This window comes from Rana temporaria, chromosome 7 (assembly GCF_905171775.1).
Source record: "Rana temporaria chromosome 7, aRanTem1.1, whole genome shotgun sequence".
Taxonomy (NCBI): Eukaryota; Metazoa; Chordata; class Amphibia; order Anura; family Ranidae; genus Rana; species Rana temporaria.
Genome location: NC_053495.1, coordinates 39,057,069 through 39,077,330, shown reverse-complemented (window position 1 = coordinate 39,077,330; position 20,262 = coordinate 39,057,069). Strand labels below are relative to the sequence as shown.

Here is a 20,262-nt window from a genome sequence, read left to right as displayed (position 1 = left end):
AATGCTGATTGAGAGGGTTTTCTATGTACACTAGAGGTGACTGGCGATCACCCAGGGTAGAAACAAGCCCTAAGGATTTTTAATATGTGTTTTGAAGTGTTGGTAGCTTTGTTTGCACTAAATGCATCTGTTTTGCTGTGTTTGGAGTACCATTGACAATGAATGGCACTGCAAGCGCAACACCCATTTTTTTGTGCATTTCAAAAATGTGTAAAAAATAATTGCTTGATTTTACAAGTGCTAACAAAACACTATAGTGTGAATGCTGCTTCAAAACACTTGCTGGTCGTTCATAAATGGCAGGGTGCTAAGATCTTATCTCCAAAGAAAAACACACTACCTGTGTAATAAAATTAGAAAAAATATTTCTCCACAATGCCTTTACTTACAGAGATCAATGAGGGTATGTTTGAAATTGCTTTTACTGCTTGTTTAGAATATCTAAACATTTTATTGTGCCTAGCACTTTGAATCAGTTAATAACAACATTTTCTCTAATAATACAAAAATATTGTATAAAGTAGTGGCATATTTCAGCTAAAATTTAGTTATTCCTGATTTTTTTGGTGAAGTGTTATGTACAAATTAATACCAGTCAAAACAAGAAAAATTGTATTTAGGTACTACCCACTTACTGTCCAGTGACCACATAGGAAACATTGGCAAACTACCAAAGTATAAAAACAGCAATAAAAACCAGCAATTAATAATAAAACACCTACGCTACGTAAAACCAAAAAATGAAAACAAACAAATTGTGACAAACACTTTCTGGACAGCCACTGCCACAAGATGCTGAAAGCAACCTGAAGAATATACAATAAACCTATAAAAGGTACAGCGATATTGACCGAACATATACACAATTTGTGCTATACAAAATGGTATAAAAACCTATGATGCAACAACCTGAAAAATAGTCCACACATCAAGTGCTTATTGTTGCATGATGTTTCCCATTAATCCAAAGCAGGTGCATACAGGGATATAGTGCTATACCCTGTATCTGTATAAGTGCTCACTTCCAGGTGACAACCCCAACCGGAAAAAATTGACTCCTTGCCCTAATAAGAAAGTCTAACATAGCCTAGTATACCTCAAAGATGGATGGTTCCAATGATCCCAATGTCCTTCAGTATTGTTACTCGGTAAGCGGTTCCAAAGTACTCATGTGTTAAGCTTCTGGTGATGTCATTTCCACTATTTAGAGCATGGGTCTTCAAACGATGGCCCTCCAATTGTTCAGGAACTACAATTCCCATCATGCCTGGTCATGTCTGTGAATGTCAGGGTTTTACAATGCCTCATGGGACGTGTAGTTCTGCAACAGCTGGAGGGCCGTAGTTTGAGAATCCCTGATTTAGAGTATATAGAGAGTATTTAGAGAATATTGTGAGTGCACTGGTTTTAAAGTGGTTGCAAACGTCAAATATGAAATATGGACAAAGTATATTGCTCTATACTGTGTACTTGTCTCAATCCAAAGCAGTCATTCATGTCTGCTACCCTGTTTCTCTGCTATCTGCATGACTTGGGTCTGACAAGTTTTCCTGACACCAAGAGAAAAAAGTAACAGGGGAGGGATCTGCAGCACACAGCCTGTCAGTGACAGCCTCAGCTCTGTTTGTGTGCTGTGTGGAGGGGGGTGTGTCCCTCCTCTCCAATCAGCTCTCAGAGCTCTCCTTACTAAGATGTGCAAAGTGTAACTTCCGCTCTCTATCCCCTTTTTTCTGTCAGTTCAAACAAAAACCTTGGATGGTTTTTCAGGTGGAATTCCGCTCAAGCTTGGCTTGCATACACACGGTCACACAAAGGTTCTCTGAACTTTCGTCCAGCAAGAACGCAGTGACGTACAACACTAAGACGAGCTTCCAAGCATGCGTCAAATTGTTTCCAAAAATGCATCCTAATTTTGCGCGTCAGAATTGCTACAGATGATCAGATTTTCCGATAGGAATTTTTTCCGTTGGAAAATTTGAGAACCAGCTCTCAATCCTTTTTTGGATGAAATTCCAACAGCAAAGTCCAATGGAGCATACACACAGTCGGAATTTCCGTTCAAAAGCTCACATTGGACTTTTGCTGTCAGAATTTCCAATCGTGTGTACGGGGCATTAGAAGACAAAGATAAACAGGTACAACTTATGTAGGATGATTTGTCTCATCTCTGTATATCACCTGCAACCAGTCACTTCACTGGGTATATGTAAGTGTTTACAACCACTTTAAACTTTTTTCCTAATACACAATATTTAACTATGGAACGCTTTCCTTTCTTGTTCTCTATGCCTAATATGTATTTTCTGCTTGACACATGAGTACTTTGGAGCTGCTCCTAAAAGCGGATCTTTTGTAATTTTTTTTCATCTTTCCACCTATTAAATCTTCTGCCCTTGTTGTTTTAACTTTGGATAGTAATTTTTTTTTTCTGCCAGTAAATACCTTATACAGCCCATTTCCTGTTTTCTGCCTGGTCATTAGCCTAGGCTTATGACATCATGCACAGCTCTCTCTCTCTCTCTCTCTCACACTCCTGTGAGAGTTTTCCAGGAAATGAGTCATAAGAGGGTAAATCAAAGCTTCAGGGCTGCAGAGCTGGAGGTGTGTGTCTGTGTAAATCAAGGAAGTAAACAGACAGCCCACAGTTAAAATGGCTTCAGCCAGACTTATTGGAGGGAAATACAATAGTGCGTAGTGTATCTCAGATACACTACGCCGCTGTAACTTACAGCGTATTTCCCGTATTCTCAAAGAATTTGCGCCGTAAGTTACAGAGGCATAGTGTAACTGTAACACTCAATTCAAATGGATGAGTGTTTTATGGTAATACGTCTTCACCCAACGTAAATGAATTTTTTTCTGAACGGCGCATGCGCCGTCCGTGGGGGTATCCCAGTGTGCATGTTCGAAATTAACCCGCAACAAGCCAATGCTTACGACATGAACGTCATTCTACGCAAAGCCCTATTCGCGAACGACTTACGCAAACGACGTAAAATTTTCAAAATTCGAAGCGGGAACGATGTCCATACTTAACATAGGATACGCCTCATATAGCAGGGGTAACTATACGCCAAAAAAAGCCTTACGGAAACGACGTAAAAAAATGCGCCGGCCAGACGTACGTTCGTGGATCGCCGTATCTGGCTAATTTGCATACTTGATGCGGAAATCGACGGAAACGCCACCTAGCGGCCAGCGGAAATATGCACCTTAGATCCGACGGCGTACTAAGACGTACGCCAGTCGGATCTAACCCAGCTTCAGGCGTATCTTGTTTTGTGGATACAAAACAAAGATACGCCAGAGCAAACTAGAAGTTACGCGGCGTATCAATAGATACGCCAGCGTAACTTCTTTGTGGATCTGGCCCCATGCCTGTCATTACTAGTCTCAGGATATTTGGGTGATGTCACTTTTGTGCTGTTCACTTTTCTCCTTGCTGGAGGCTCTGACATGGGGAACCAAAGCCCTGCCTCTTTAAAAATGTCTGTCGTCTCCACACAGAGACATAAAGCAGAATAAGACATGGTAAGTTAATAATGGGAAAAGATCAGCAGGGAGACCACAGCTGGTGACTATTTCTTTGCCTTCTGCTTGTCTTTTTGGGGCACAGCTTCTAGGGTTCAATTCCTCTTTTCTAGTATTTCAAAAGGAGCCTCCAAGCCTGGAAAAAAGTTCCATTAATAGCTACCACATGAAAATCAGACAAGGTACCCAGGGGCGTACCTAGAGCATTTGGCACCCGGGGCGGATCCAATATCTGGCACCCCCCCCCCCCCCCACGTTAAAATATAAAAACACCCCACTGTGCCCCCTGCATACCTCTGCATCCTTCAATATCTTTTTGTTACTACTGTGTACCCCTCTCCACAACTGCACCTCTGGACCACTTTACATTGCACAGCACCCTGCATCACTGGACCCCTTTACATTACACAGCCCCCTGCATCACTGGCCCCCTTTACATTACACAGCCCCCTGCATCACTGGACCCCTTTACATTACACAGCCCCCTGCATCACTGGACTCCTTTACATTACACAGCCCCCTGCATCACTGGACCCCTTTAAAATTACACAGCACCCTGTATCACTGGACCCCTTTACATTACACAGCCCCCTGCATCACTGGCCCCCTTTACATTACACAGCCCCCTGCATCACTGGACCCCTTTACATTACACAGCCCCCTGCATCACTGGACCCCTTTACATTACACAGCACCCTGCATCACTGGACCCCTTTACATTACACAGCCCCCTGCATCACTGGACCCCGTTACATTACACAGCCCCCTGCATCGCTGGACCCCTTTAAAATTACACAGTACCCTGCATCACTGGACCCCTTTAAAATTACACAGCACCCTGTATCACTGGACCCCTTTACATCTCACAGCCCCCTTCACCTCTGGACCCTTTTACATTACACAGCACCCTGCACCTCTGGGCCCCTTTACATTACACAGCACCCTGCATCACTGGACCTCTTTACATTACACAGCACCCTGCACCTCTTTACATTACACAGCCCCCTGCATCACTGGACCCCTTTAAAATTACACAGCACCCTGCACCTCTGGGCCCCTTTACATTACACAGCCCCTGCACCACTGGACCCCTTTACATCACATAGCCCCCTGCACCTCTGGACCCCTTTACATTACACAGCACCCTGCACCTCTGGACCACTTTACATTACACAGCACCCTGCATCACTGGACCCCTTTACATTACACAGCACCCTGCATCACTGGACCCCTTTACATCTCACAGCCCCCTTCACCTCTGGACCCTTTTACATTACACAGCACCCTGCACCTCTGGGCCCCTTTACATTACACAGCACCCTGCACCTCTGGACCTCTTTACATTACACAGCCCCCTGCACCACTGGACCCCTTTACATCACATAGCCCCCTGGACCTCTGGACCCTTTTACATTACACAGCACCCTGCATCGCTGCACCCCTTTTACATTACACAGCCGCCTGCACCTCTGCACCCCTTTACATCGCAAAGCCCCCTGCACCTCTGGACCCTTTTACACTACACAGCCCTCTGCACCCCTTTACATTACACAGCACCCTGCATCACTGGCCCCCTTTACATCTCATAGCCCCCTGCACCTCTGGACCCTTTTACATTACACAGCACCCTGCATCACTGCACCCCTTTTACATTACACAGCCACCTGCACCTCTGGACCCCTGCATGTTACACAGACCCCCTTCAGTGCAGACACCCCCTCAGTGCAGACACCCCCCCTTAGTGCAACCCCCCCTCAGTGCAAATCCCCCCTCAGTGCAACCCTCCCCAGTGCAAACCCCGCTTAGTGAAAACCCCCTCAGTGCAAACACCCCCTTAGTACAACCCCCCTCAGTGCAAACACCCCCCCTTCCCATTCAGTACCTCAGATCATCGCAGGCAGCCCCACGGCATATGGAGTAAAAGGTCCCCTCGGCCCCTCCCCCTCTGTACACACAAACAGAGAGGAGGGGGCTATGCCTGTGTGCCGACTGCCGAGCACCGCTAACAGCCGTGTCACCCCTCTAGTGGGTGTCACCCGGTGCGGACCGCACCCCCCGCACCCCCCTAGCAACGCCTCTGAAGGTACCATGCTCCAATATACCCAGTATACAGCAGGTAGTCTCTGCTGGCACAGTAACCTGGAAAATAGTGAAGTGCTATTAGGGAAAACCCTATTAACACTATCTATTATTTCTGCTCAGTACGGATGAAATACAATAGATGTATAACTGTGTAATGTACAATAGCAGCTATTCTCTAGAGGTAAGTATATAAATCCGTAGTGATCGGTTGTACTATATGACCTGAATGTTCATGCTCATTGATTACGTATATCATATTCAAAATGTTCATGTCTTCTGATGTGTAATTGACTTTGTTGATTCTTATAAATAAAGAATTTAAAAAAAATCTATTGAGCAACTTAAAATAACCACATTGAATTTTCCTTCTCCTTCTGATCCAATCTACCTGCTCTTTTGATTCTATCAGTAGAAATGTATTTTTAGGCTATTCATATCCCAACAGTTCACGTATAATTCCAGTTAACATAAAACAATCCATGTTAGTTTGCTTTATGGCAGAGAATTGCACAACGCCACAGTTTAAATACTAAATAAATTCTGTATTATTGATAATGACATTATCCACAAATGCGCCTTAACTTAAATATAATCCAGGTAAAGGAAGTGGTTTCTAGCCAGCTAACGCAGGGAACACATTTTTATGGCAGCGATCTGAGGCTTCCTTGTGAATGTCAATAATTCATTACAAATATAGCAAGGACTATTACTTATTTGCTCATTGAGCTGGAACAGCTGGAAACTAATAAATCATAAAGCTGTTAGTGTGTTTGGTTTGGACTTATGGAGCATTAATAAAAAGAGAAAAAAAAAAAGACTATGCTAATGGCAGCAGAGTGTGTGTGCATTTTAAGCGCTGTCTATGCTACTCACAAACATCCTAAAAAATATATATTTTGCATATTAATAGAACCCATATAATTTTCTCAGAGCAAGGTATCTTTCCAAAAATACTGTGGGCCAGATTCTCAAAAGAGATACGCCGGCGTATCGCCTGATACGCCGTTGTATCTCTGAGTCCGCCCGTCGTATCTATGCGCCTGATTCATAGAATCAGTTACGCATAGATAACCATTAGATCCGACAGGTGTAAGGCTCTTACGCTGTCGGATCTTAATTGCAATTTTTTTGTTTTCGCCGCTAGGTGTCGCCGACGTTGTTTTCCCCATCGAGTATGCAAATTAGCAAAATACGCGAATTCTCGAACGTACGCCCGACCGACGCAGTGAAGTTACGACGTTTACGTAAGATTTGCGACGCGTAAAGTTGCCCCTGCTATATGAGGCGCAGCCAATGTTAAGTATGGCCGTCGTTCCCGCGTCGAAATTTAAAAATTTGACGTCGTTTGCGTAAGTCGTCCGTGAATGGCGCTGGACGCCATTTACGTTAATGTCGAAACCAATGACGTCCTTGCGATGTCATTTAGCGCAATGCACGTCGGGAAATTTTAGGGACGGCGCATGCGCAGTACGATCGGCGCAGGAACGCGCCTAATTTAAATGATCAAAAAGATACTTGGTGGGCACACCCTAAAAATGCTATACATCTAAGCTGGTGCTGCTATAAGACCAAATACAGTACAAAACAGATTATAGCGCACACATGCAAAAATGACATTTATCCTGCAAGGCTAGTTAAAAACACCTGAACATATTCAAAAATACAGGGGTTTGGTCACACTATATAGTCATATAGTGCTAAGCCCACTTACTGCGACAAAGTACCCCGAATTAGTGGGTCCTACCCTAGTAATAGAATGAAAGAACCTGGGTCTCAACCATGGGAGATATACTCCTCTATGTGGGAGAACTGAAGGGTTTCTTCCTATACACTGGTGGCCACTAATGTGAGGTAATGAAGAGGGGGAGGGGTGCTCCAGCCAAGAGACCTGGTCAGGGTCTATACAAAATACAAAAAGATACTTGGTGGGCACACCCTAAAAATGCTATACATCTAAGCTGGTGCTGCTATAAGACCAAATACAGTACAAAACAGATTATAGCGCACACATGCAAAAATGACATTTATCCTGCAAGGCAAGTTAAAAACACCTGAACATATTCAAAAATACGGGGATATACCAGAATCTGGGCCTGTATCTATTAGGTGTAATGATGATCACCATGACGTCAGTAATTCAGCCCCAGAAGGTTTTCCCCACTTCCTGACCAGACCATTTTTTGCGATACGGCACTGGTGTTCCGGAAGCGGTTGAGGATCTCTTTAACCACTTGAATACCAGCCTGTAATGCCCCTTCATTAACAGGCCATTTTTCAGTTTTCACCGCAGTGATAATTAGACTAATAGTTCTATTCTGGGCTGAGCGAGTTGCTGACGTCACAATCACCCTCGTGTCCCAGAAGGAGGGGCCTGTTAGGTTGTGTGCTGGCTGGCACACCAAACACAAAGCGCTATTGTTTATTCGCTGTTGTAAGTGCAACATGTTTTATCTTATTAAACACATAAAGGGTTTTATACTATGTGGAGCTTTCCGTTTTTTTGGTGAACCTTATATCCATCCAACTAAGTGACGCCATGGACATAGGAGAACCTTGCGATCAAGAGAAAGGCACAGGCTGGGTTATAAACCACAAGCTCAGAGTGATCCCTTGTAATGAGGGATCTACTGGAGCTGGTAAGCAAGTTTTTCAGCTTTTGGTGGTGGCATTGTTGCACAAGGTGGTGGATGTTGGAGATTAATACCAAGAATTGAAGACCTATTATCACAAACATTGGTGGACTGGTTAATGGGCATTTGACCTTTCTTATGTTGTTTTCAATGTGATTAATTAGTGTGATTCTATTTTTATATACAGTCCCTATATTATGCAACACTGCACACAAATTAGTTTTTTATAATTTTTTTAAACAGATTAGAGCTTTTCCCCTACTTTAGTAGTAAAATGTCAGACTAGTAGAAAAAACATTTTTGAAAAATGGACATGTCAGTACTAAAGGGGTTAAACACAGCACTTGAGATTGGTGCACTAGATACATTAATCCCAATAGTTGTCCTGCATAGTCACCTCATCACATTGTATCCCAATGTACACTACAAGCAGCCATAACAAAACTCACTGCAAATAGAGATGTTTTCACCATCAGAAAACTCATCCTGAAAAAAAAATATGCAGGCATCTGATGGAGTACATGTATGTAGATGTAAAGTAGCTGCAAAGAGGCATAACTACTCTTATACAGCTGACGTCATTCAACGGCTGACTAATAGCCCTTTATTTACCCAGTGTCGTTTATGAACGGCACTAAAAAAATAACCGTTTTCCCAGTAATCACTGTGTACCAAACTGTTTTAAGACAGATTGGTACACAGAGACACTGTACCAAGCCGATCCGAAGGGCTGGGTACCATGTGATCGCTGTGATTGGTCATCACTGTGATCACATGGTACTGTTTACAGTATTGACCTCTTCCCCCTTCTCCTTATGACCCATTAGTAGGGTCATAAGGAGAATTAGTATTGGAGACACTCTGCAAGTGTACAAGGTATGCAGCTGTGATATACTAGTACAGGGTTCAAAGGGCTGAAGCAGGCCTTGAGGAGGTGGTACAACACCCCCTTCCTACCTCTCAAATGCGCTTGAGAGGTCGGGAGGGGGTGTTGTACGACTTCCTCAATGCCTGCTTCAGCCCTTTGAACCCTGTACTAAAAAATAACAGAAAAGCAATTGTAAACAGTGGTTAAGGCTATCAGCAGTGCTGATTAATTAATGGATGAAAAGGTAAAAAAAAAGTTTGTAATAAAAAAAGCAAAATTGTTTTATGATACACAATGTTTTAGCAAACTAAATGTTATTAAAGCAGAACTAAACCCTTCAATATTTTACTTTTCTTAGTCTTTGTTTGATGTGCAGCCATGGTGTTGCACATGTGATCAGTTATGAAACCAACGATTTGATGGTTTGACAGCTGAGCGCACAAGCAACTGTGCAAGTTATCATTCACAGCATGCTTTGACTGTAACTGTTTTAGGAAACAGTTAAATCGATGGGTTTAGTTGACTTTAAAGCGGAACTAAACCCAACGATTTAATGGTTTCCCTAAGAAGTTATATTCAAGACATGTCGTGAGTGATAACTGTCAAAGTGGCTTTTCACACTCAGTCGAACTTTCAGGCCATCAAATGGCTGGTGTTATAAATGATCATAGGTACGGCACGATGACAACCTAATTGGCTGTACAGGATAGGATGGTTTAGTTCTACTTTAAGTAAAAGCAAAGGTGCACTTTAATGATGGTAGGAAACACTGCTTCACGTACCCCTTCCTGAAGTTAGCTTGGGTCACTGCCAGTGCCAGTGCTGGGGGAACTATGCCCAGTGATCACTGCACAAAGGAATTAGATCAACAAAAACTTTTGAAGACACTACTGAGTAAACATTACCTCTTAGCAATCTATTAAAACATATTTTTCATTATTTCTAGCTTAACTGTGCTTTTTAAGGCTTGCATATAGTCTATCACTTGCATATTCTGGCTACTTTTAGCAATTATGCCAATAAACAGCTGTGCCCAATTGTGCTAGAAGCCAATACCTCCTTCAAGTCCCACTTTGTAATGTTATTCCATTCGGCCTAATAGTCATTTCAGTATTTTTCTCATAGTAGAAGCCAATAAAAAAACAATTACTTAATCTGTCAGAATAGGTTACAGCAGATTCGCAATATAGCACGTGATTAATGAGGGCACTGCAGTCGGCGAATAGGCGTACCTCTGTCTGAAGGATCGCAGCCCTCTGTTCTTTGGCAGTAAGAGATTCCTTAAGTACTTCAATGTGTTGCTTGCAGTCTGAATTCTGATTGCCAAGAGTTTCCAGCTTGGTTTGTAAGGCAAGAAGTTCAGATTCCTTCTTTGACAGTTCCAGCTTCAACTGGTCAATCTGTTCAAATGATAATATTTTAAAATAATTCGTTATGACTATTTTCCTTACAATTACAAATGGGAACATGTGTTGGCTTATTCAATAACAAAGTGCAGTGCTTGAGTATGATTGAGACCGTCCGTGCTGTAGTCCAGGACCTAGCTAAAACGGGGCACTGACCTTTTACTTTCAATATCAGAAGCAATTATAGGCCTCTCAAGCAGAACTCCAGGCAGATATAAAAGACAAAAATAATACAGTTCTGTAGGGTAGGAGGGAGAATCATCACAAGGAGGCAATCAGTTGTGCTTTCAGTTTTCAGTCACAAACTCAGGGAGGGAAACGACCTGTAAGGCCTCGTACACACAATAGGTTAACCAGAGGACAACGGTCTGAAGGACCGTTTTCATCGGTCAAAACCAATCGTGTGTAGGCCCCATAGGTTATTTAACCTTTGGTTAAAAAATAGGAACTTGCTTTAAAATTTAACCGATGGACGCCTAACCAATAGGACAAAACCGATCGTTAGTATGCAAAAGCATTGGTTAAAAATCCGCTCATGCTCGGAATCAAGTCGACGCATGCTTGGAAGCATTGAACTTCGTTTTTTTCAGCACGTCGTTGTGTTTTACGTCACCGCGTTCTGATACGATAGGTTATTTAACCTATGGTGTGTAGGCGTGACGGACCGTCAGTCAGCTTCATCGGTTAACCTAAGACAACGGTCCTTCAGACCGTTGTCCTCTGGCTATCCTATCGTGTGTGCGAGGCCTAAGTGTTACGTAACACTAAGGGATTGATTTACTAAAATTGGAGAGTGAAAAATCTGGTGCAGCTCTGCACAGATACCAATCGGCTTCCAGGTTTTTTTGTCAAAGCTTAAAGTGATATTAAAGTCTTTTTTTTTTAAATACCAAACATGTTATACTTATCTGCTCTGTGCAATGGTTTCATGGGGTTCCAGTAAAAAGAACTGTTACTACTACATAATTTTAAATGTTTTGCTCCTACAGCCTTGTTGCAACTGTTTGGGGAAGACCCTTGCCTGCTGCTGTTCCAGCATCACAGTGCCCATGATTTAACAAGTTTGGTGCCCTCACTAATGCGTCCTCAACCTTAATAAATACTTTTAGGATGACATGGAACTGCAAATGTGAACTGGTACCTGACCTTTTCTGTTTGAATGGGTACAAATTTACACAGGCACACTACAAAATCTTGTGGAAATCCTTCCTAGAGTGGAGGTTGTTAAAGCCACAAAGCGAGTGGGGTGGCATTCTAATTAATTAATGAATGCCCATGGTTTTTTAAGAAGATGGCTAACAAGCTCATATAGGTGTGATGGTCAAGTGTCAAACATTTGGCCATATAGTGTATGTATATAAGGAAGATCCAGAACACCTGCAGGAAGTTCTGAAGGTTATGGCTGGGCAAATAGAAGTCTAGGCTAAGCTGCTTGGTTTACTTTCACTGGAAATTTTATGGTGCTTATAAAACTAATGAATAGATCAGGTAGATCAAGTGATGTTCTAAAAAGTCTAGTCCCCTAAGACTATCAATGTGAAAACACCAATGATCTTGATTTTCAATGGCTTGCTTTCCAGAGACAGTTCAATATATATTGCCTTTAGAGGTTGCACTGGAGATTTATGCCGCGTACACACGATCGGTTAAACCGATGAGAATGGTCTGATGGACCGTTTTCATCGGTCAAAACTGATCGTGTGTGGGCGCCATCGGTTATTTAACCATCGGTTAAAAAAAAGCCAACTTGTTTTAAATTTAACCGATGGATTCCTAACCGAAAAAAAAAAAAAAAGCGATCATTAGTAGGCACGACCATCGGTTAAAAATCCATGCATGCTCAGAATCAAGTTGATGCATGCTTGCAAGCATTGAACTTCGTTTTTTTCAGCACGTCGTGTTTTACGTCACCGCATTCTGACACGATCGTTTTTTTAACCGATGGTGTGTAGGCGCGACGGACCATCAGTCAGCTTCATCGGTTAACCGATGAAGGGTCCATCGGTCCGTTCTCATCGGATGGACTGATCGTGTGTACGCGGCATAACACTCATCTCCTGTCCATGTGGACAGACCACACACAACAGTAAAAATCTGAAATTATTTCTAATTCTTCTTTAAGCTGGCCAAACACCAATGGAATTTTGTTTGAAGTTTTTACTTCAAGAGAAATTGTTTATCAATGCATTCAAATAGTCCATTATGGACAAATTTTGCACGAAAACCCTGAAAAATGTTGTTCGATTGCCATGCCAATGTTTTGTATTCTAGGTCCAATTTTGGGATGCACATGCAAATTGCAAGAATTATGGGCCAGATTCACAAAAGGGATACGACGGCGTTTCTCCTGATACGCCGTTGTATCCCTGTTTCTATCTATGCGACTGATTCATAGAATCAGTTACGCATAGATAGCCATAAGATCCGACAGGTGTAATTGTTTTACACTGTCGGATCTTAAGATGCAATACCGCGGCCGCCGCTGGGGGGAGTTTGCGTCGTAAACCAGCGTTGGGTATGAAAATTAGGAGTTACGGCGATTCCCAACGGTTTTTCGCGTTCGCTATGTCGCCGCTAGTCTAGTTTCCCGTCGCAAAGTTGGTCGTTTTTTTTGGTGCCTTAACTTTACACAGCAATCGTATTGCTGTATAAAGTATGGCCGTCATTCCCACGTCGAAATTTAAAGAATAACTTTGTTTGCGTAAGCTGTCCGGGAATACGAAATTACGCTACGCGCGTCGCCGTTCGAAAAAATGACGTCACTTCGAGCAAAGCACGTCGGAAGTTCGGAAACGAAGCATGCGCGGCAGGGCCGCCGGCGTAGGTTTTCATCGCAAGTGCTTGGTGAATCAGGCACTTGCGATGAAAAATTGCGGCGGTGTAACGTATCTACGATACGTTACGCCGCCGCTCATCTACGTGAATCTGGCCCTATGATTTTTCCCAAAAGAAAATCACATTCACAGTTAGAATCTCTTTCGCTCAAGAAAAAAATGTCCATCTTTCTCCTTTGATTTTCCTTGTCGTAGTTGAAAAGAATCACCAATTAGACAGCATTTAACTATTAAAAAATCAAAAACAAAATTCTACTGGTCAAAAGTTATACTTAAATCAACCTAGACCTAAATGTGAAAGTTACACACCGAAACTAGTAGTGAAAATACAATTCTACTTGACATATTAATACTTGAAATAAAAGCAATGTGACAATTTAGTGGTGCAAAAAAACGTAAATGTTTTCTGACTGGATGCTATGAGTTATTGCACATAATATTAAACAGGTAAAAAGACTGAATGTTAGGTCTGTGCTGTTCATAGAGAACAATGAGCTATTACTGGCTGAAAATGTACATCTTAGGAGATTTTTTTTGCATTACATTTACAATATTCCTTGACCACAGGTACTATAACATATCAGTTTATGCCTTCACTGTTTTGCCTACAGTCCTCACAGCACTGTCAGAGTCCACTGAAGTTTCTATGAAAATGTATTTACAATGAAAGTCGATATTTGCATAAATCTGGCACCTGGTAATAGGTTGCTCAAGCACGGCATTGCAGTAAAGGCATTGAGAGTACTGCGTTATCGTAAATGGAACGTGTGCTTATTCACCCCATACTAGGAATGTGAATTTTCTAGACAAAACTAGGACAGCTGTTATCACTTCTAAAAGTTCAAATTCCATTCTATTTTTAAAACATTTGTTCGATATTCTAGAGGTTCGACATCCGATTTCGACTGTAGTGACAAGAAAATTGAAAGAACCTGGATGGAAATCTTTTCTCAAACAAATAATATTTTAACTGTCATTGTGGTCTTTGTTTCATAAAACCGAACATATTATGATGAAGTCTGTTTAATTAGTATGATATTCAATTCAAATAGCAGGACTTGATGAAATTTTAAGGGCTTTCGAATAAAATTAGTTACCGGTAATTCTGATGAGCATACAAATGTTTCAGTGAAAAGCTAATTCTGTATGGCCAGCTAAAAAAAAAATAGCTAAAACTCCTTATACTCACTACTGTGCAATTAAAAGCATCCCCAGAAACCCTTTGTTTGTTCTTGCTCACTGGGTATTCCCATTTCTCTGGGAGCCACCAAACAAAGCTAAAAGGTTGTGTTTGCAAACATCCCATGTAGACCCTACCCTCTTAGGTTACTAAAATATATAAAGTGTGTTCAAAGTACACATATACTTTCATAAACAAACCCTTAGTAAGAAGCATGTCACAAACGATATATAGAGATCAATCTTTAAAGCCACAAAAATCTGTGTAACATACTGTAAAAAATTGTACTTTTGTATTAAATCACTCTGAAAATACCTTGCTTTTCATAAACTTTGAATGACTTTTGTAAACTTCCATCTGTTTGATTTCCTCCTCCCGGTCTTCTGTGTTAAGGACACCATTTGTTTTTATGATTTGGATATCATCTTCAAGGTCTCGAATGTTTCTTTCAAGGGATGCAATTTTGGTGTCCTATATGAGGGTGAAAAAAATGGCATATACATAAAACATGGGCCAACAAGTACTCAGGAAGTTTAGTAAAATTCCTTTAATTGGGATGCACAATACAATAAGGGTTCATACTATCAAGCTTCTAAAACTACCGCAAACAGCTCTTCATTTATGTCTTCTAGGCAGTGTACATATTTACCCCCAAAGTCTAGCCATAAACAGCCCATCCCTCTACTAAAAGTCATATCAGGGACAGTGGTAGCCCTTTAGATTTTAACCTGAAGCACCTGATGAAGTCCTCAAAATATTGGTGTCATGCTGCAACCCATACTAATCATTGAACATATAGACAAGCCTCACGTGTGCTCAGACTGAAGCCTCCCACACTGACAAAAAACACCCAAACAGAAAGTCGGAATTACTGTGCAATTGCTCTTAAGATCCTATTTATTGCATTCCAACAGATGTTACATAGTGCCACGCTATGTAATCTCTGTTGGAAGGCAATAAAGAAGATCTTAAGAGCAATTACATGGTATTGCCGACTTTCTGTTTGGAAGTTCTTTGTCACCTCAAAAAGTACATCTTAGGAGATTTTTTTATTTTTTTTAAGCAATTACCTTTAAATTATTATTATTAGTAAAGGCCTTGAGAGTACTGTGTTATCGTAAATGGAACTTATTGCTTAGTGCTTATTCACCCCATACTAGAAATGTGATTTTTTTAGACAGAATTAGGACAGCTGTAATCACTTCTAAAAGTTCAAATTCCATTCTATATTTAAAACATTTGTTCGATTTTCTAGAGGTGTGTGGGGGCAATTCGACATCCGATTTCGACTTACTTTGCCTGAAACATTGTGCAATTTTGAGGCTGTGGCGACCAAATCCATAAGATAATTTTGGAATGGACTGACATTTGGAACAATGCACAATGAGCACTTGGTGAGCACTCACTGATTAGTATTAGTGCATATTAGCCTACCACATTGTTTGTATTAGATAGTAACCTGTCACGTTGTGTTTGGCTAACTTAACAGCTTTTAATTTCTAAATGTAAATGCTTTCCACACTCTAAGTGTAGGTGTGTTTTTTGTTTTATAAAGTGGATAAGCATGTATTTGCTAGTACAGATTACTGCTAGGAAATCAGGAAAGACTTGAATATTAAATGGTGCATTATCCACAGGGATATATAATGGTGAAAGACCAGTATGCTGCACCTGCACGCTAGTAAAGGCAGTCACTTTCGATTAACTAGAGCAGTTAATACTTCTGCGAATAAGCGCTTGAAGGCCTTTCTATGAGTGGCCACATATTAAAAGAATCCTTTGGGAAGAACAACAGTAGTTGGCGATCTGCACATCCCAAAATTTAATTTTCCCTTGTTTCCATCTGACCGTCCATAGATGAAAGGGGGCTGTGTCCATGTCCACTATGCATAATCGAAGCTGGCAGAGTCTGCCCATCTTAAGGAGCCTTAGGGAGTGAAGGTTTACTCCCATTTTCCGTCATGGTCATTGTTATTACTGGTACAGAGAGTATAAGGAAATCTAAAATGTTATAGCTGTTCAAGGAACAGGAGATTTTAGGAGAAAGCTCCTAATAGGGACACATTTCCTATTCATAACAGGGCTTTTCTTTCCTGTTGCATCATTAGCATGGGAAGTAAAGGAAAATATTCCCAATGGGAACACGGGATAGCAATAAAAACCTGGTGGCAGTTCTAAACCTTCTGACAAAACTAGAACCAAAGATTGTGGCTGGAGTTCTAGGGTTATAGCTTTGTGTTTTTCAACATATGTTTTTAATGAGCTTTTAGGTGTTTTGAATTTTTTATGGGTAATAAAAAAACATTTAGGCTTATTACCAGGGGTGGAAACGCATGCACAATGCATTATACATGCATTTACACGCATCATCATTTGGCCTCAAAATGCATATACAGTGGGGATCGAAAGTTCGGGCACCCCAGGTAAAAATTTGTATTAATGTGCATAACAAAGCCAAGGAAAGATGGAAAAATCTCCAAAAGGCATCAAATTACAGATTAGACATTCTTATAATCTGCTAAAAAAATTAGATTTTATTTCCATCATTTACACTTTCAAAATTACAGAAAACAAAAAAACGGCGTCTGCAAAAGTTTGGGCACCCTGCAGAGTTAATATCTTGTACTGCCCCCTTTGACAAGTATCACAGCTTGTAAACGCTTTTTGTAGCCAGCCAAGAGTCTTTCAATTCATGTTTGAGGTATCTTTGCCCATTCTTCCTTACAAAAGTCTTCCAGTTCTTTGAGATTTCTGGGCTGTCTGTCATGCACTGCTCTTAAGGTCTATCCATAGATTTTCAATTATGTTGAGGTCAGGAGATTGTGAAGGCCATGGCAAAACCTTCAGTTTACGCCTCTTGATATAATTCCCCGTGGATTTTGTGGTGTGTTTAGGATCATTATCCATTTGTAGAAGCCATCCTCTCTTTAACTTCAGCTTTTTCACAGATGGCATCAAGTTACCATCCAAAATTTGCTGAAATTTTATTGAATCCATTTTTCCTTCTATTCGAGAAATGTTCCCTGTGCCACTGGCTGCAATACAACCCCAAAGCATGATTGATCCACCCCCATGCTTAACAGTTGGACAGAGGTTCTTTTCATTAAATTCTGTGCCCTTTCTTCTCCAAACGTACCTTTGCTCATTCCGGCCAAAAAGTTATATTTTAACCTCATCGGTCCACAGAACTTGTTTCCAAAATGCATCAGACTTGTCTATATGTTCATTTGAAAAGTTCAAACGCTGATTTTTGTGGTGAGGACGTAGAAGAGGTTTTCTTCTGATGACTTTTCCATGAAGACCATATTTGTACAAGTATCTCTTTATAGTGGAATAGTGTAGCACAAATCCAGTGTCTGCCAGGTACAGTCAAAAGTGGGTTTTGAATTGCTTTTCTCACAATCCTGCGAGCTGTTCTGTCTGATATTTTTCTTGGTCTTCCAGATCTTGCTTTAACTTCCACTGTTCCTGATGACTGCCATTTCTTAATTACATTCCGAACAGAGGATATTGACATCTGAAAACGCTTTTCTATCTTCTTATGGCCTTCTCCAGCTTTGTGAGCGTCAACTGTTTCAGTTTTCTAGACAACTGCTTAGAAAAACCCATGGTGCTGATTATTGGGGCAAGGTCAGATGAGTCTGGGCATTTAAAACCTTTGAGATTGACATCACCTGGTCTTCCCAGACGATGATTGAGAACAATCCATGACACTGGCATGTCTCAGCTTTGCAAAGGGAGCATTGCATGCTATAAATTCTGCAGGGTGCCCAAACTTTTGCAGACGCCATTTTTTATGTTTTCTGTAATTTTGAAAGTGTAAATGATGGAAATAAAATATAACTTTTTTTGACATATAAGAATGTCTAATCTGTAATTTGATGCCTTTTGGAGATTTTTCCATCTTTCCTTGGCTTCGTTATGCACATTAATACAAATTTTTACCTGGGGTGCCCGAACTTTAGATCCCCACTGTAAGCAGACTATAAAATGGACCTGAATTATTTTTAATGTGTGCTGCAGTATGCAAATGTGAACAAGCTCTATCTATAACATTGCCTCTAATGATATGAGTCTTGGCGTGTTCTGTGAATGTGTGAATGGGACCTTTAAGTTTTATGATTTGCATTTACTAATCAAATAAACTTTGCCCATACCTATCCTGCCCACAGCTTACACTAAGTTACCCTGCGTCCACTGAGGCTTACCTAGACTCTATATTGTCTTGACTGATAGTATTTTTTATAAACCGTCATTATCAAGAATTATATCCCAGTTCTATATCATTATCGTATTTTTAATTAAAGGAATGTTACTGCAGAAACAATACCATATATATATGAAAGAGATTAAACAGGTTAGAAAGCAGTGTGCAAGGAGAAGCTAGCAAATAAGTCAGTACATGAGTTAGAGAGATCACACAGTTCATGCCATGCTCAGAAATTTAGCAGTAATGTTAGGCGCCACTGAGTGGAACGTGTGCAGGTAGCTGGTGTGTAGGTGCATATGACAGATTCAAGGCCAACTTCTGTCAGCCATTCTCAGCCCAGGCAACATTTCTGTGGAACACTAGAGTCCCTCCAGAGGTTGCTAGGGGTTTCTTGAGCTGTAGTTTATTGTCTTGCAATTTGATGGTGCCTGCATAGTTTCAGGGCCAACACCACTTGCAATTGTGGCATTCCTCCTACTGACCACCAATGTAAGACCCCATTGGTGCTTTGGCAGCATTTTATCAGTGCTTTTCGGACGCTAACAGGGCACTTTTTTTAAGGTCACGTTACAATGGGGCTTTGAAATCGCTTTTAAGTGCTTGCAATTAATTTCAATGGGCAGGGGCATTTTTGGAGCACTTTTTACAGCACCCCAAAGATGCTACTTGCAGGACTTTTTCTACAAGCGCTCCAACCCAATGTGAAAGTATCCATTCAAATGAATGTGAGGCAGTTTTTTGGCACTTTTCAGTTTTTTGGCACTTTTCAGGTGCTATTTTTAACCTGAGGGGTATTAAGGGAATTTTCCCAATGAATTTTTTAACAACAAAAAAAAACCCATTCCTATATAAAAATGAAGTGGATGTGCTTCATTCTAAAAACATAACATCCTCCTCTTCTCTGGTCCCACTTCTGGTGCTCCTGGCTACCCCCCTCTGCCAAGTGAGCCCATAGAAAGTCACTTGCTATGGGGGCACTCATGTGTGACTACTCTCAAGCCCTTTGTGTCCATAAGACCCACAGAGCGGGGCTTGGCCCCGCCCCCCACTCACTTGTCACTGGCAGTGATTGACAGCATCGGGAGCCAATGGCTCCTGCTGCTGTATCTAAACCAATGAGAAAACTGAGGGAGTCTTGGCTCCCGCGCACATCGTTGGATCCAGATCGGACTGCATTCAGGTGGGTTGTGGGCAAAGCTGCATGAAGAAGATTTTTTACTGCATAGAATGCAGCAAAAAACATTCTGCCTGACCAACCACTTTAAGAATTTTGTAATATTGACAAACACTGCTGTGGATACACTGGTAGAAGGTAATGATTACCAAAGATTAACAATAATTGTATTGTGACACAATCTCCACTAATTATTTTTAAGCAGCCCAAAGCAACATTAAATCAATCTGAAAACGTCCATTCAATTTGCTTTAATCTACAGTCTCTGTAATTTAGTGGAATATAATTCAACTCATTATGTGGTCTGGGAGGCTCTGTTTGCGGTATCAGATTTATAGTGAACCTGT

General features: G+C 41.2%; 1 protein-coding gene across 4 annotated transcripts in view; it reads right to left on the bottom strand.

Annotated features, from left to right (window-relative positions):
• The window catches only part of ERC2 (ELKS/RAB6-interacting/CAST family member 2), a 1,210,774-nt gene that overhangs the window by 930,820 nt on the left and 259,692 nt on the right, over positions 1-20,262 (bottom strand). For all 4 annotated transcript variants that reach the window (XM_040359253.1, XM_040359254.1, XM_040359255.1 and 1 more), the window contains exons 5-6: positions 14,847-15,002; positions 10,344-10,511 (exon numbers count right to left, since the gene is read on the bottom strand). In XM_040359253.1, coding sequence (XP_040215187.1) covers positions 10,344-10,511; positions 14,847-15,002 — 324 coding nt within the window. The remainder of the gene's footprint in view (positions 1-10,343; positions 10,512-14,846; positions 15,003-20,262) is intronic.